The sequence below is a fragment of the Salmo salar genome, chromosome 15 (assembly GCF_965601325.2).
Source record: "Salmo salar chromosome 15, fSalSal1, whole genome shotgun sequence".
NCBI classification, from domain to species: domain Eukaryota; kingdom Metazoa; phylum Chordata; class Actinopteri; order Salmoniformes; family Salmonidae; genus Salmo; species Salmo salar.
Genome location: NC_138305.1, coordinates 5,935,774 through 5,953,578, shown reverse-complemented (window position 1 = coordinate 5,953,578; position 17,805 = coordinate 5,935,774). Strand labels below are relative to the sequence as shown.

At 42.6% G+C, this 17,805-nt stretch overlaps 1 protein-coding gene across 6 annotated transcripts in view; it reads left to right on the top strand.

Moving 5' to 3' along the window:
• The window catches only part of LOC106570868 (CCR4-NOT transcription complex subunit 6-like), a 26,167-nt gene extending 8,362 nt beyond the window's left edge, over positions 1-17,805 (top strand). For 2 of the 6 annotated variants that reach the window (XM_045695378.2, XM_082961568.1), the window contains exons 4-14: positions 1,486-1,672; positions 1,917-2,002; positions 2,185-2,274; positions 2,734-2,802; positions 5,018-5,175; positions 5,390-5,544; positions 6,057-6,208; positions 6,781-7,008; positions 7,186-7,388; positions 9,899-10,107; positions 13,217-15,650. In XM_045695378.2, the coding sequence (XP_045551334.1) occupies positions 1,486-1,672; positions 1,917-2,002; positions 2,185-2,274; positions 2,734-2,802; positions 5,018-5,175; positions 5,390-5,544; positions 6,057-6,208; positions 6,781-7,008; positions 7,186-7,388; positions 9,899-10,107; positions 13,217-13,280 (1,601 nt within the window). In that variant the 3' untranslated portion in view covers positions 13,281-15,650. Of the gene's footprint in view, positions 1-783; positions 895-1,485; positions 1,673-1,916; positions 2,003-2,184; positions 2,275-2,733; positions 2,803-5,017; positions 5,176-5,389; positions 5,545-6,056; positions 6,209-6,780; positions 7,009-7,185; positions 7,389-9,898; positions 10,108-13,216; positions 15,651-16,313 lie in introns of those variants that run through there. The other 4 variants (XM_014143436.3, XM_082961569.1, XM_014143438.3 and 1 more) reach the window with 4 other exon arrangements.

The following is a 17,805-nucleotide window of genomic DNA, read 5'->3' as shown; positions in this document are numbered from 1 at the left end:
TACAGCTATTTTCAGGTCTCTTGAGAGATGTTCGATCGGGTTCAAGTCTAGGCTCTGGCTGGGCCACTCAAGGACATTCAGACTTGTCCTGAAGCCACTCCTGCGTTGTCTTGGCTGTGTGCTTAGGGTCATTGTCCTGTTGGAAGATGGACCTTCACCCCAGTCTGAGGTCCTGAGTGCTGTGGAGCATATTTTCATTAAGGATCTAACTGTACTTTGTTCTGCTCATCTTTGCCTCGATCCTGACTAGTCACCCAGTCCCTGCCGCTGAAAAACATCCCCACAGCATGATGCTGCCAACACCATGCTTCACCCTCGGGATGGTGCCAGGTTTCCTCCAGACGTGACGCTTGGCATTCAGGCCAAAGAGCTCAATCTTGGTTTCATCAGACCAGAGAATCTTGTTTCTCATGGTCTGAGTCCTTCAGGTGCCTTTTTGGCTAACTCAAAAAGGTTTGTCATGTGCCTTTTTACAGAGGAGTGCCTTCCGTCTGGCCACTCTACCATAAAAGCCTGATTGGTGGAGTACTGCAATGATGGTTGTCCTTCTGGAAGGTTCTCCCATCTCCACAGAGAAACTGTAGAGCTCTGTGAAAGTGACCATCGGGTTCTTGGTCACCTCACTGACTAAGGCCCTTCTCCCCCGATTGCTCAGTTTGGCAGTGTGGCCAGCTCTAGGAAGGGTACTGGTGATTCCGAGCTTCTTCCATTTATGAATGATGGAGGCCACTGTGTTTTTGGGGACCTTCAATAATGCAGAAATGTTTTGGTTCCCTTCCCCAGATCTGTGCCTCGACACAACCCTGTCTCGGAGCTCTACGGACAATTCTTTCGATATCATGGCTTGGTTTTTGCGCTGACATGCACTGCCAACTGTGGGACTTATATAGACAGGTGTGTGTGTCTTTCCAAATCATGTCCAATCAATATAATTTACCACAGGTGGACACCAATGAAGTTGTAGACACATCCCAAGAATGATCAATGGAAACAGAATGCACCTGAGCTCAGTTTCAAGTCTCATAGCAAAGAGTCTGAATACTTATGTAGATAAGTTATTTCTGTTTTTAATAAATATATAAAACCTGTTTTCGCTTTGCCATTATGGGTTATTGTGTGTAGATTGATTAAGGGGGGAAAAACGATTTAATTCATTTTATATTAAAGATGTAATGTGGAAGGGGGTCTGAATAATATCCGAATGCACTGTATATGAGGCAATTTAGCAATTAGGATTTATTATCTGTTATGATAAATTAGGCATTGTTGCTCAGTGTTGGCATATAGTTAAATGAGCACATATTTTTTCCAGTACAGCCCGTGTTAAAAAAGTACTCAAGTACTTGAAAAAAAAATCATACGAGTACTCGAACAGTCAAGATCTAATGCCCATCCCTACTGTGAAGAATGCAATATTGGAAGCCTTATCTGTAGCATTTAGTGCTAACAAGTGGCACATCCATTTCACCCATCTCTCCTCCCCAGGTCGGGTCAGAAGTCTGAGCAGTTCTCTGTGGACCCTCACCCACCTGACGGCTCTACACATCAACGACAACAACCTGAGTCGCATCCCGCCCGACATCGCCAAGCTGCCACACCTGGCCTACCTGAACCTGTCGTCCAACAAGCTCCGAAGCCTGCCCGCCGAGCTCGGAAACATGGTGTCTCTCAGGTAAGAGCTCTTACGTGGTTGTGTATTCCTGAAGTGGTGCTGACAACTCTAAGGTTGTGGGTTCAATTCCGGTTGGGATCACAAACACTTAACTGAAAATGTATGCACTCACTGTACTGTAAGTTTCTGTTTATAGAAGCATTTGCAAAGTGGCGTAAGACACCACCAGGATGGTGGAGGTTTTCCGCTTTCTACAGACTTTCTTTTCTTCACGCTGTGTTCCCTATCACTTTTTCCCCCCCAGGGAGTTGCTTTTAAACAACAATCTTTTGCGAGTTCTACCTTACGAACTCGGGCGGCTGTTCCAGTTACAAACCCTGGGGCTAAAAGGTATGTCTTAGTTTGGTAACGCTTTACTTTTAAGGTTACCTTTATAGTCCTATAAAGGGTTTATAATGACTTAATTCATTATTAATTAAACATGTATAGACACAAACAGTTAAGTGTGCAGGTAACCACAGTGTTAGATTATTATTATTATTATTATTAAGGCTTATTGTATCTCTGTGCAGGTAACCCTTTGTCCCAAGACATCCTCAACCTGTACCAGGAATCAGACGGAACCAGAAAGCTCTTGAACTACATGCTTGACAATCTAGCAGGTAAATGGCTAAACTATACATGCTTGACAATCTAGCAGGTAAATGGCTAAACTATACATGCTTGACAATCTAGCAGGTAAATGGCTAAACTATACATGCTTGACAATCTAGCAGGTAAATGGCTAAACTATACATGCTTGACAATCTAGCAGGTAAATGGCTAAACTATACATGCTTGACAATCTAGCAGGTAAATGGCTAAACTATACATGCTTGACAATCTAGCAGGTAAATGGCTAAACTATACATGCTTGACAATCTAGCAGGTAAATGAGTCAACCGATTCACGTCACAACAAAACAAGATACATATTGAGTCTCTAAACTTCACCTGAGCACTTGAATTGTCATATTTTCTTCTCCTGAACCAAATATAATTAAAGGCCTGTTTCCCTTTCTAATTAATCAATTAGTTCATTTGTTTATGAATTGTATTTTATTGTGTCCTTTCTTTGTTTAGTGCACCCAGAACAACTCCCCCAGAGACCTTGGATCACCTTGAAGGAGCGAGACCCAATGATCCCCACAGGTACTTTAAGATGACTCCCAATGATCCCCGCAGGGACTTTGGGTTAACTCCCAATGGTCCCCACAGGGACTTTGGGTTAACTCCCAATGATCCCCGCAGGGACTTTGGGTTAACTCCCAATGGTCCCCGCAGGGACTTTGGGTTAACTCCCAATGGTCCCCACAGGGACTTTGGGTTAACTCCCAATGGTCCCCACAGGGACTTTGGGTTAACTCCCAATGGTCCCCACAGGGACTTTGGGTTAACTCCCAATGGTCCCCACAGGGACTTTGGGTTAACTCCCAATGGTCCCCACAGGGACTTTGGGATAGTGGTAGCAGCAGCAGTAGTATTATTATTATTAGTAGTAGTAGTAGTAGTAGTAGTAGTCAAAAGTTAGGGGACACCTCCTCATTCCAGTGTTTTTCATTCTTTTTTTCTATTTTCTACATCGTAGAATAATAGTGAAGACATCAAAACTATGAAATAACACATATGGAATCATGTAGTAACCAAAAAAAGTGTTAAACAAATCAAAATACATTTTATATTTGAGATTCTTCAAAGTAGCCACCCTTTGCCTTGATGACACCTTTGCACACTCTTGGCATTCTCTTAACCAGCTTCATGAGGTAGTCACCTGGAATGCATTTCAATTAACAGGTGTGACTTAAGTTAATTTGTGGAATTTCTTTCCTTAATGTGTTTTAGCCAATCAGTTGTGTTGTGACAAGGTAGGGGTGGTATACAGAAGATGGCCCTTTCTGGTAAAATACCAAGTCCATATTATGGCAAGAACAGCACAAATAAGCAAAGAGAAATGACAGCCCATCATTACTTTAAGACATGAAGGTCAGTCAATACGGAACATTTTAGTTTTTTTTTTCTTAAAATTTTATTTTACCAAGTCAGTTAAGAACAAATTCTTATTTTCAATGACGGCCTAAAAACAGTGGCTTAACTGCCTTGTTCAGGGGCAGAACGACAGATTTGTACCTTGTCAGCTCGGGGATTCAAACTTGCGACCTTTCGGTTACTATCCCAACGCTCTAACCACTAGGCTACCCTGCCACCTTTCAACATTTCAAGAACTTTGAACGTTTCTTCAAGTGCAGTCGCTAAAACCATCAAGTGCTATGATGAAACTGGCTCTCATGAGGAACGCCACAGGAAAAGAAGACCCAGAGTTACCTCTGCTGCAGAGGATAAGTTCATTAGAGCTACCAGCCTCAGAAATTGCATCCCAAACAAATGTTTCAGAGTTCAAGTAACAGACACATCTCAACATCAACTGTTCAGCAGAGACTGTGTGAATCAGGCCTTCATGGTTGAATTGCTGCAAAGAAATCACTACTAAAGGACACCAATAAGCAGAAGAGACTTGTTTTGGCCAAGAAACACGGGAAATGGACATTAGACCGGTGGAAATCTGTCCTTTGGTCTGATGAGTCCAAATTTGAGTTTTGGTTCCAACCACTGTCTTTGTGAGATGCGGAGTAGATGAACGTATTATCTCGGCATATGTGGTTCCCACAGTGAAGCATGAAGGAGGAGGTGTGATGGTGTAGGGGTGCGTTGCTGGTGACACTGTCAGTGATTTATTTATAATTCAAGGCACACCTAACTAACCTGTATGGCTACCACAACATTCTGCAGCGATACGCCATCCCATCTGGTTTGCGCTTAGTGGGACTATCATTTGTTTTTCAACAGGACAATGACCCAACACACCTCCAGGCTCTGTAAGGGCTATTTGACCAAGAAGGAGAGTGATGGAGTGCTGCATCAGATGACTTGGCCTCCACTATCACCCGACCTCAACCCAAATGAGAAGTTTTTGAGTTGGACCGCGGAGTGAAGGAAAAGCAACCAACAAGTGCTCAGCATATGTGGGAACTCCTTCAAGACTGTTGGAAAAGCATTCCAGGTCAAGCTGGTTGAGAGAATGCCAAGAGTGTCCAAAGCTGTCATCAAGGCAAAGGGTGGCTACTTTAAAGTGTCTAAAATATATTTTGATTTGTTTAACACTTTTTTTATTATTTTTTTTGGTTACTACATGATTCCATATGTGTTATTTCATAGTTTTGATATTTTCACTAGTATTCTACAATGTAGAAAATAGTAAAATAAAGAAAAACCCTTTTAAATAGTAGGTCTGTTCAAACTTTTGACTGGTACTGTATGTCATTGAGTTGTTGATGGTGTATTGAATATTCCCCCTGCCTCCCTCTCCCAGCCATGTTCACAGTGATGTGTTACAACGTGCTGTGTGACAAGTACGCCACCCGTCAGCTGTATGGCTACTGCCCCTCCTGGGCCCTCAACTGGGAGTACAGGAAGAAGGGCATCATGGAGGAAATCACACACTGTGACGCTGATATCATCAGTCTACAGGTAGGGTCTGGCATCGTCAGTCTACGGGTAGGAGATTATACCAGTTAATCGGTATACAATAAAACCAGTAAACCTCCACACATCGAGGTCGTTTTAGCCCAGTGTGTTGGATGTGTTCAGTAAAACCCATTCAGATCCAGGCCTGCGTCCTTTACACCAGAGCGAAGTAAACATCCACTAAAACTATTCTAACATGACGGTCGTGTGTCCTCAGGAGGTGGAGACGGAGCAGTACTACGCCCTCTTCCTGGAGACTCTAAAGGACCATGGGTACGACGGGTACTTCTGCCCAAAGTCTCGTGCCAAACTGGTCTCAGAACAGGAGAGGAAGCACGTGGACGGATGTGCTGTGTTCTTCAAGACTGAGAAGTGAGTAAATTTAATCAATTACACTTATTTTATAAAGCCCATTTTGCATTTGCAGTGCTTTACAGCAAAGTGCTTTACAGATACCCAGCCTAAAAGTGAATAATTCCTAATAATTTACCTGTACTTGATGGAACTTGCCCGCAATGGGAACCTATAAAAAAGTGCAAACCCCACCCACAATTCACTCCAGGCAGGGTAAATCAATTCACTCCAGGCAGGGTAAATCAATTCACTCCAGGCAGGGTAAATCAATTCACTCCAGGCAGGGTAAATCAATTCACTCCAGGCGGGCTTAAATCAATTCACTCCAGGCGGGCTTAAATCAATTCACTCCAGGCGGGCTTAAATCAAGGCACTCCAGGCGGGCTTAAATCAAGGCACTCCAGGCGGGCTTAAATCAAGGCACTCCAGGCGGGCTAAAATCAAGGCACTCCAGCCGGGCTTAAATCAAATGCTCAAAGTATTTAAAATAATTTAACCAGACATGGGTTCAAACACTATTTATGTTTCAGATTTACTCTGGTGCAGAAACACACGGTGGAGTTCAACCAGGTTGCCATGGCAAACTCTGAGGGTTCAGAGGTCATGTTGAACAGGGTCATGACCAAGGACAACATCGGGGTCGCTGTCCTGCTGGAGGTCAACAAGGACATATTCTCTGGTGGTGAGGAACCTGTTAATCAGTCAGTCAGTCATCAATCAGCCAATCAATCAAAAATATAATGCCCTTTTAGAGTAAGAGCTGTTTGAAAAGACTGGCTGAAATGTCCTCCTGTTTTGGTTGGATGGAGTTTTGGCTTGCCTGGTGACATCACCAGGTGGTCAATTAGTTCATAGACCAATAAGAAAGAGTTTCAAACCTCTGTGCGAATAAAAGCTAGTTTTCACCACTTCCAGACAGTCCTAGCAAAATTCTTGCTTGAGAAATTTGCTCTTAACAGCATCTGCTAAATGATGAAAATCGAAAATGAAACTTCAACAGTATTCTCTCCCTATCCTAGAGATCACCATAATTTGTTTTTCCCTGAGATGTCTATGTGGTTTTTACCAGTACCTAACTCTACCAGTAGATGGCAGTCCCTGCTTCTCCAAAGTCCTAAATATTTACATGATACAACTTTTTAGTTTGATTTAGTTTTGGCCTGATACAATGCAAACAAGTCCACTACTTTTTAGGTTTCATGGTCACCTGAAAAAGGAAAATGGACAATAAAGTATTTGTCTTCTGTTTGTAAGGCATGAAGCCTCTGCAGGAGACACAGTTCCTTCTGGTGGCTAACGCCCACATGCACTGGGACCCAGAGTTCTGTGACGTCAAGCTGATCCAGACCATGATGTTCCTGTCTGAGCTGAAGAGCATCACAGAGAGGGCGCTGAGCTCCGTGGCAACAGGCTCCCCGACCTCCGACCCCACCTCCATCCCTATCGTGCTCTGTGCTGACCTCAACTCCCTGCCAGACTCTGGTAAGGATCTGACCTTTGACCTGGCTCAGAACTAACCCTTTTCACTGAAGCAAATCTGTGTTCCATATTATCTGTTATTCAGGTACTCTAATAAACTAGAAAACAGAGGTTAACTGTTTCAATGCCCCTTCGTTCCCCATCCAGTATTAACTGTTTTAATGTCCCCCCTCCCACCAGGTGTAGTGGAGTATCTGAGTAACGGTGGTGTAGCAGAGAACCATAAGGACTTCAGAGAGCTGCGCTACAACGAAGCTCTCAGCAACTTCAGCTGCCAGGGGAAGAACGGCCCTTCTGACGGCAGCATCACACACAGCTTCCAGCTGAAGAGCGCCTACCAGGGCAGCCTCATGTCTTATACCAACTATACGTATGACTTCAAGGTAGGTTACACCGGTTAGGTACTAAATTAACCGAGTAAAAACGAATGGACTACTAGGAAAAGCTCAAACCAAGTTTATTCACCCAATGGGACAAACAGGTGAACAGATAAAGGCATGTTCCCATCAGCACAAGTGTGTTTACAGTTGAAGTCGGAAGTTTACATACACGTAGGTTGGAGTCATTAAAAGTCTTTTTTTCAACCACTCCACAAATTTCTTGTCAACAAACTATAGTTTTGGCAAGTCGGTTAGGACATCTACTTTGTGCATGACACAAGTCATTTTTCCAACAATTGTTTACAGACTGATTATTTCACTTATTATTCACTGTATCACAATTCCAGTGGGTCAGAAGTTTACATACACTAAGTTGACTGTACCTTTAAACAGTTTGGAAAATTCCAGAAAATGATGTCATGGCCTTAGAAGCTTCTGATAGGCTAATTGACATACTTTGAGTCAATTGGAGGTGTACCTGTGGATGTATTTCAAGGCCTACCTTCAAACTCAGTGCCTCTTTGCTTGACATCATGGGAAAATCAAAAGAAATCAGCCAAGACCTCAGAAAAAAAAATGTGTAGACCTCCACGAGCCTGGTTCATCCTTGAGAGCAATTTCCAAACGCCTGAAGGTACCACGTTCATCTGTGCAAACAATAGTACGCAAGTATAAACACCATGGGACCACGCAGCCGTCATACTGCTCAGGAAGGAGACACGTTCTGTCTCCTATAGATGAACATTCTTTGGTGTGAAAAGTGCAAATCAATCCCAGAACAGCAGCAAAGGACCTTGTAAAGATGCTGGAGGAAACAGGTACAAAAGTATCTATATCCACAGTAAAACGAGTCCTATATCGACATAACCTGAAAGGCCACTCAGCAAGGAAGAAACCACTGCTTTAAAACCGCCATAAAACCGCCAGACTATGGTTTGCAACTGCACATGGGGACAAAGATTGTACTTTTTGGAGAAATGTCCTCTGGTCTGAAGAAACAAAAATAGAACTGTTTGGCCATAATGACCATTGTTATGTTTGGAGGAAAAGGGGGAGGCTTGGAAGCCGAAGAAAACCATCCCAACCATGAAGCACTGGGGTGGCAGCATCATGTTGTGGGGGTGCTTTGCTGCAGGAGGGACTGGTGCACTTCACAAATAGATGGCGTCATGAGGCAGGAAAATTATGTGCATATACTGAAGCAACATCTCAAGACATCAGTCAGGAAGTTAAAGCTTGGTCGCAAATTGGTCTTCCAAATGGACAATGACCCCAAGCATACTTCCAAAGTTGTGGCAAAATGGCTTAAGGACAACAAAGTAAAGGTATTGGAGTGGCCATCACAAAGCCCTGACCTCAATCCTATAGAAAATGTGTGGGCAGAACTGGAAAAAGCGTGTGCGAGCAAGTAGGCCTACAAACCTGACTGTTACACCAGCTCTGTCAGGAGGAATGGGCCAAAATTCACCCAACTTATTGTGGGAAGCTCGTGGTAGGCTACCCGACGCGTTTGACCCAAGTTAAACAATTTAAAGGCAATTCAACAAAATACTAATTGAGTGTATGTAAACTTCTGACCCACTGGGAATGTGATGAAAGAAATAAAATATTAATTAAATCATTCTCTACTATTATTCTGACATATCACATTCTTAAAATAAAGTGGTGATCCTAACTGACGTAAGACAGGGAATTCTTACTAGGATTAAATGTCAGGAATTGTGAAAAACTCAGTTTAAACTTATTTGGCTAAGGTGTATGTAAACTTCCAACTTCAACTGTATATACCCCACTTTAGGTGAGGTCTCCTTTTCTCTAAACATGACGTCTTTATTGCTAGGCAGGAAGTTTTGTGATGTGAGTAATAAGCTGTTCCTTCTCCCTTACTGTGACCTGATCTGACCTCAGCCCCCATTCCCTCTAATTCACAGCTATCCACACGCATCAGTGACCACAACCATGTGATTACCTTTCCCTTACTCAGTAACATTCCCAAGCGCCCATATCCAACCTTAATTGACCCCCACCATATACATTGCTGCTATAGATAACCATTCACTTCTGCTGTAGCAAGTATTTCAAATTACAACCCAACAACTGAAGCCAGACTGTGGGCCTTCTCCTTTCCATAGGATACCTGATGTCAATCAATAACATGTTCTGACAGAATGTAAATGTTCTGCATTCTGCTCTCTCCCTCAGTACCATGAACAAGTATATTCCATAGATCAAGTTTAGAATTCAGAACCCATCACACCTTAATACACCAACTATATTCGTATGACTTCAAGGTAAAACTGAACTGCTCTGGAAGATGATCTGTCTTCAGTTGAGTGCTCAAAGTTTGTCATGTTTCGACCCAGTTAGACAAGCCTAGGAACCCCTTGACCAGCAGTGAGGCTGTGTGTTTCATATTTTTACGTGTAACAATAGTAAAGACAATCTCTATTTCATTCTCTCTGTTTCCCCCTCTCACCTTCTCCCCCTCGTCCCATCTCTCCCTCCTTCCGCAGGGCGTGATCGACTACATCTTCTTCTCCAAGACTCACATGTCTGTAGCCGGCTTGCTCGGTCCCCTGGAGTCTCAGTGGTTAACGGACAACAACATCACCGGCTGTCCCCACCCCCACATCCCCTCTGACCACTTCTCTCTGCTCGCCCAGCTGGAGCTCCACCCGCCCGTCACCACCTCCCTCAACGGCCTGCACCTGCCCGTCCACAGGTAGTGGGGCCCCAACCTCTCACCCGTGATCCTTGACCTTTGAACCCCTAATGCCCTGCCCCATCTCTGCCGAACAAACAAACCCAGACAGGCCATCCCCCAAAGGAGTATTCACCCCTTCTGCTCCTCTTTTAACCTCAATTTTGCACTCTGATTGGATTTCTGTTTGTTTTGTTTGTTGTCTTTCTTTGTCTACATGAACGGCTTGATACCAAATTAGGGTTGGGATTTGTGTTTTGTGTTGTTTTCTGGTCACATTACATACCGCTGCTCTTCTCCTTGGAAACTCCCAAAAGTGCGTCTGAAATAGCACCCTATTTCCTATATAGTGCACTACTTTTGACCAGGGCCCTATGGGGTCTTGGTCTAAAGTAGTGCACGATATGGGGAATAGGGTTCCATTTGGGAGGGAGCCCCAAGTTCAGGTCATCCTGATCTGATGTCAGTGGTTTTTTTGCCTTAAACCTGGTTTGGATGGGGGCGGCTTTTTGTCACATAACCTTCTACAGTAACAATGTCAGCCGACATCTGAATTCTCTCCGTTAGATTTCGAGGAAACCCAATCCTCAAGACAACTACTTAACATATTTTACAAATATGACATCGAAAGTTCTACTGAATTGTATTTTATGATCATGTTAAGTCCTATCATTTCAACATAAATGTTACCCCAACACGTTTTGTTCTTCTCCTAAATCACAAAGGACGGGGTGTGGGACTTTTCAGTATTGCTCTATTTGGAGTAAAGTAAGAGGACAGATGTGGTTTTTATCACGTCATTATATCAATCGAAGATAAAATGTAGATTTCAATATGGAAATCAAAATGTGAAATGGCGTCTTCGTGTGGCTTCTATGGAAACCTATAGGAACGATCGTTGGAACAGGATCCCAGCCCTACTAACTAAAACCCAGCATCCGTGTCAACTTGCGTTGCTTTCACCTCACGTTGCTATTTATGTTGACACTACGCACTGATTTCCCCTCGCCTGTTTGAGTTGCTTGCGAGTGTTGTGTTCCCCTGACCCAAACCAAAATGAACTTATGGATTGCAGTCATTTTAGATATGTCTTTGACCAACCTTATCTTGTTAATCATTATGATTTGGTCTTTAGCTTTTAAATTGCAGTGCATTTAACACCTTTTAAAGTCATAAGTCTTAAGCTCAACTTCCCCGAGGCTCATAGCCCAACTTTCCCGAGGCTCATAGCCCAACTTTCCCGAGGCTCATAGCCCAACTTTCCCGAGGCTCATAGCCCAACTTCCCCGAGGCTCATAGCCCAACTTCCCCGAGGCTCATAGCCCAACTTCCCCGAGGCTCATAGCCCAACTTCCCCGAGGCTCATAGCCCAACTTCCCCGAGGCTCATAGCCCAACTTCCCCGAGGCTCATAGCCAAGAGTCCTCATCAATCCATCAATGTTTGATTGATAGATTCATTGAAGAATCCTCCCAAAACCAATCACATTTGCTTGCCATGTGTTGCGTTATCTATGTATTAAGAGGCATGAGAAAGGATTGGTGTGTTTCCAAGCCAGATGTCATTATAAGGAAAGGGGTCATGTCCTGTCATTGATTAATGCTGAGCTGAATGTATTTCTTTTCGAAAGGCTCGCAACAACCGCAGTGGGTTTTAGCTCAATTTTATATAGCAGTAGCTTCTAAACCATTGGAAATGTGTGTCTGTTAGGTAAAAATAATAGTTTACGTCCCAAGTGTCACCCTATTCCCAATATAGTGCACTACTTTAGAACAGAACCCTATTCCCAATATAGTGCACTACTATAGACCAGAGCCCTATTCCCTATATAGTGCACTACTATAGACCAGAGCCCTATTCCCTATATAGTGCACTACTTTAGACCAGAGCCCTATTCCCTACGTAGTGCACTACTATAGACCAGAGCCCTATTCCCTACGTAGTGCACTACTATAGACCAGAGCCCTATTCCCTACGTAGTGCACTACTATAGACCAGAGCCCTATTCCCTACGTAGTGCACTACTATAGACCAGAGCCCTATTCCCTACGTAGTGCACTACTATAGACCAGAGCCCTATTCCCTACGTAGTGCACTGCTGTTGTCCTGGGCCACATGGTTCTGGTCTATAGTAGTGCGTCATGTCTGTGATTACACAGGCTGCCAAACTCTGATCTTTTTTCAACTAATTGGTCTTTTGACCAATCACATCAGAAATTTCACATTACATATTTTTTTAGAGCTGGTCTGATTTTGTCAAAATACCAATTAGTGCAAAAATAATATCAAAATTGGGCTGCCTGTGTAAACACAGCCTGAGTGTAGGGTATTGGGAGCCATTTGGGACATAAGCCAAACTCAATGTGATGGCCGCTTACTGCGGTGGAACCCCAGGGGGTGTACTATGCATTCAAAAATACCTCTTCTGTTCATGACCAAGACTCTAGAGTAGCGTCCTCCGCTTTTGAGAAGCTGTTGTTTTGTGAAGGCTTTCAAATCCCTAGGTCCGTAACAATGACTTGGATAATGTATGTTACACATACATTCATGTTCAGTACAGGCTATAGGCTATATAGCTGACGCAGGGTTGTCTGACAGAGTTTGGGGGTAGCACCCTGCAATAGGTTATTACTGAGTAATTACCATTTTTACCATGTCATTTCTTAAGTACCTGGTCATTTCTATAACTATCTAAAGTGATACAGAGTTGAGGGGTTGTAAAAGTGATCAAACCTAGTGTTTGTTCCCAGAGGGATTTGAATGAAAGAAGCCATATATTTATGGGGATTTAAAGGTTGAAGTATGTTAACTTTCTCAAAACTTACAGTTTTTTTTCCCAGAAATCCTTGTTAGAACATTCCCTGAATCAAGAGGGAATAAGCAGGAAATCCAGGAATCCTCCAACCAAAACCTGTGGATTTTGGAAAAGTTAGCAGAATTGTTTTGCAACCCTAATGGGGATACAATAATACCATGGCAACGCTGTACTGTGTGTGTGCAGGTTGAAGCTGCGTTGAGTCGACATAACATAACGTTATAACATGCCTTCTTGACAACATTGGCTTTGCTTTATTTGCACATGATTATCTAACATGCTATGCCTCCAATTTCAATGACTTCTGTGAGACCAGCCTGCCTGAGAGAGTGAGAACGGGGGGCATTTCTGGGCCCATACTCCCCCAGATCTTCATTTAGTGGGGTACGACTATTTTTATGGCAGTTGTATATTAAACCAGATATATTATCGTCTTTTGTGACTGTCTGATCACAATAACTGCTTTATATCTGTTGGGGGTAATGTACAATTTTTCTAGCCTGGTCTCAGATACACTATATATACAAAAGTATGTGGAACCCTTCAAATTCGTGGATTCGGCTATTTCAGCCACACTGTTGCTGACCGGTGTATAAATTCGAGCACACAGCCATGCAATCTCTATAGACAAACATTGGCAGTAGAATGGCCTTACTGAAGAGCTCAGTGACTTTCAACGTGGCACCGTCATAGGATACCACCTTTCCAACAAATCAGTTAGTCAAATTTCTGCCTTGTCAGAGCTGACCCCAGTCAACTGTAAGTGCTGTTATGTGAAGTGGAAACGTCTAGGAACAACAACGGCTCAGCCGTGAAGTGATAGGCCACACAAGCTCACAGAACGGGACTGCCGAGTGCTGAAGCGCGGACTCTGGAGCAGTGGAAACACGTTCTCTAGAGTGATGAATCATGCTACACCATCTGGCATTCTGACAGACGAATCTGGGTTTGGCGGATGCCAGGAGAACGCTACCTGCCCCAATGCATAGTGCCAACTTTCAAGTTTGGTGGAGGAGGAATAATGGTATTGGGCTGTTTTTCATGGTTCTGGCTAGGCCCCTTAGTTACAGTGAATCGAAATCTTAACGCTACAGCATACAATGACATTCTAGACTATTCTGTGCATCCAACTTTGTGGCAACAGTTTGGGAAAGGCCCTTTGCTGTTTTCAGCATGACAATGCCCCCGCGCACAAAGCTAGATCCATACAGAAATGGTTTGTTGTGATCGGTGTGGAAGAACTTGACTGGCCTGCACAGAGCCCAGACCTCAACCCCATTGAACAGCTTTGGGATGAATTGGAATGCCGACTGCGAGCCAGGCGTAATCGCCCAACATCAGTGCCCGACCTCACTAATGCTCTTGTGGCTGAATGGAAGCAAGTCCCTGCAGCAATGTTCCAACATTTAGTGGAAAGCCTTCCCAGACAAGTGGAGGCTGTTATAGCAGCAAAGCGGGGACCAACTCCATATTAATGCCCATGATTTTTTGTATTGAGATATTGGACCAGCAGTGTCCACATACTTTTGGTCATGTAGTGGATGTTTGTTCTGTCTTGCCAACTCTTATGGTCATTTGTTTTTGCGACAAAGCAAACCGATCTGGGGCCAGGCTACAATTTTCTTACTAGAAGGGTTATTTAGATTTTGACTCAAGTCCAAAGTTTGTCAATCTGATCTGTATGCCCAGTCAGTGTGCCACCATTTGTGTGTGACACAGCTCAACACAGTACAGACAGCAGTATATGAACCAATGCTTCAATTCGAAGCTTGTTTTTAAACTATGAGCATTTTTGTCTGTGATCTAAATGCAGTCTATAAATTGGTACTTTTGTGTGAAAACAGTAATTACAAGCTTTTGAAAAGAGATTGTTGTTAATGGGTTTTATTAAGACTGAAATGTTTTATGTGATGGTCGACTCTTTCTAAATCCATATTTTTTTTTTTGTCCCTTTTTTCAGCTGATGATCTCCTAGGACTTTTTATTTTTGAACAAGGACTCCCACTCCCAAACACCGTAATCATTTCCCCAACTTCAGCTGTATCCCTCTTCCCCCCCCCCCTCTCCAGCACCCTTCCCCTGCACCCCTCCACATATCTAATTTAATATCACAGCCTTTTTTTCTCTCTCTCTCATGAACACATCCACTCGTACTTTACATCTGTATCAAAGTTAGTTTTGTAGAGCACACCTCCATTTTCTTACTACATCAAAAACAACGTGCCTCGTTTGTACAGTATACAACCTCTCCAACAGCAGCACTGCCTAGGAAAATACATTTGCGTTTACACAGGCAGACCAAATCTGATCTTTTGCCCCTAACTTTTGACCAATCAGATCAGAATTTGTTTTGCCAATAATTTGTCAAAAGAACAGAATTGTCTGCCTGTTTTTAAACCCAGCCTGAGTAGCTCAGACTAACCATGAGCCAACATCTATCCATCCTTCCTTCCATTCATTCATCCATCCCTCCATCCATCATCCATCCCTCCCTCCATCCATCCGTCCATCCTTTTTCTCTTCTATCATCCCCTGCTCCAACCTCTGAAGGTATATGAAAAGTGAAGTTAAACGTAGATGAGGTACAGGGATGACACGCAGTGTCACCAGAACCCTCTCGTTTCATACCACTCGGGTTGCCCTTCTGTTGCAATTCACATCGAAGTTAACTGAAATTCCAATTCAATAATTGAAAAAAATGGCATCTATTTGCAATGTTTTTCTCAATAAACTGAAGCTATTTATTTGAATTATTATTATTTATTTATTTTTTGAATGGAATTACTTTTCCTGATTTGAGATGTTTTTGGACAGGGGGTGCAGGATTTTGTTGCCTGATTTAACTATGCATCTGCTTATAATTTCCAACATTTTGGTAGGCTGTTTGTTAGTCAACTATAATTAGATACTTGCTCACTAGAGTAATGTCATCAAATCAATAGAATGAATGCTTCAGTGTAGTTGACATCGGTAAACTTTTCTCTGTCATCTCTGCTTCTTTCGTGGAGCAAAGACATTCAGGGACCGGGGAGAAAATGCAATAACTGGAGATTTAAAAAAACAAACAATTATAAGGGAAACCATTTTCTGTGCAGAATTTCCAAATTACGTCAGTTTGACCGGTTGAAAGGAAATAGAAATCTGTGAAAACAAACCAACATGTTTCTGATTAGATTTTAGGTTGGCTTGGATGCATATTTTATTTGGTTGAAATACTATTCATTTTTATGATGCTAATTAAAGATGGCAGCTCTACAGATGCTATCTAAATGAGCATTCACATTCTGTCAAGATGCTAAAATAAATAAATAATATTTCTCCACTGCTGTTCCAGAGTAAAAATGTTGCATACATTTGGTTGATCATTTTACTGCTAGATATGCTTCTTTTTTTTTTGTCTTTTTTTTCTACAGGAGTTCCTATTAAGGCCCATGTGAGAGGTTATAGACCTACAGTCGGTGTCCAGATTTCAGTTTCCATTCAACCCATCTGAACAGTAGGCTACAGTTCCGTTGACGTGACCTGTCAAATTTTTATATAGCTTCTCACAATCATCACACATAACGTAGCCACCGCCGCTGCTATCATCCTCTTTCAACACTTCACCAAATATTTCCCAAACAAATCATTTCTAGTCCTCACTTCGCTTTCTTTTTTAATCAACTCTTTATTTATCAGCTCTTCTGTTATTGAATTAAACTCCGACATTGTCTTTTTTTCCCTCCTTGGATCGACATGAACTTTTTTCTGCCCATTCCCAAAAGCATCTGGTGATTCGCTGTAGGCTATTTGGCCCGCTTAGGCCTTAAGTTTTAGGCTTTATGCACTAATGCCAGATAGTGCCTCAGTGTAGCATATAAATTGAGCAATAATTATACATTTTATAGATTTTCTTCTTTCTCAAGCCAGCCCACGCCCTTCATCCACACAATATTTCATGACCCTAAACCTCCCCGCTCCACTGATATAACCGGATGGACTGCAGGTTGAGTCAACCCGTGTGTCACTAGTAGGAACGATCATTCAGTTGCTTGTGTCAGCCATATTGAGAGTGCCCACTGGTAGCCCCTCGGAGACCATTCTAGATCCATAGAGGGTTTCATATCTACGGCTAGACCGGAGGCTCAAACAACTGCTACCCAGCTGCACACGTTCCGGTGGGTTTCTGAATGTAGAAGGTTTTCATTTGATTTCGATTTTGTTTTTATTTGTTCCTTCGGGTCATAATTAGGTAGACTTGTCACAGAGCGATCGAATTGCTAGAGGTTTTGTTAGCAGACATCTTTTGAATAGTGAACTCTAGACTTTGGTGAATATCACTTGGTCTTTTCAGACCTAAGCCACATTTTTAGAAGAGAAATGTTAGCATCTATAGTATGTTAATTCAGGTTTAAAGCTGAATGCTATTGCTAGGTCATCGTTTTAGTGTGATTAAAAAGAAAGCACTTTTTAAATATGTGATTGTCTTCGTTTATCTGACCCTTATGCATCCATCCCAGCCTTCCATCCTACATGGTGTACCTAAAACTGGTGGATTTCAATGTTTTACCTATAATCATAAATCATATTTGACAGAGTATGGACAGAGGGATTGTGGTCAATGTGGTCGTGTCAATACGTTAATACTAACCATGTGATCAAGGACAACTATGACCAGGAAGTCCCCAAAGAGCAAAAGGGTTTAAGTTGAGTAAACTACGACCACCCCAGTCCCACCTCCTGCTGGGTGTGGAATCTGTCAACCAATCAGGTGGAGGTGCTAACTTTTATATTACTCTGAAAACAGTGTTTAGTTTTATGGATTTATTTGGGGTAATGTTAACATAAAAAAAGAAAATATACACGCTCATCAGCAATTGTATAATTGTCCGTCGTCAGGCAATAAAATTGTCATTTTAAAAAGTA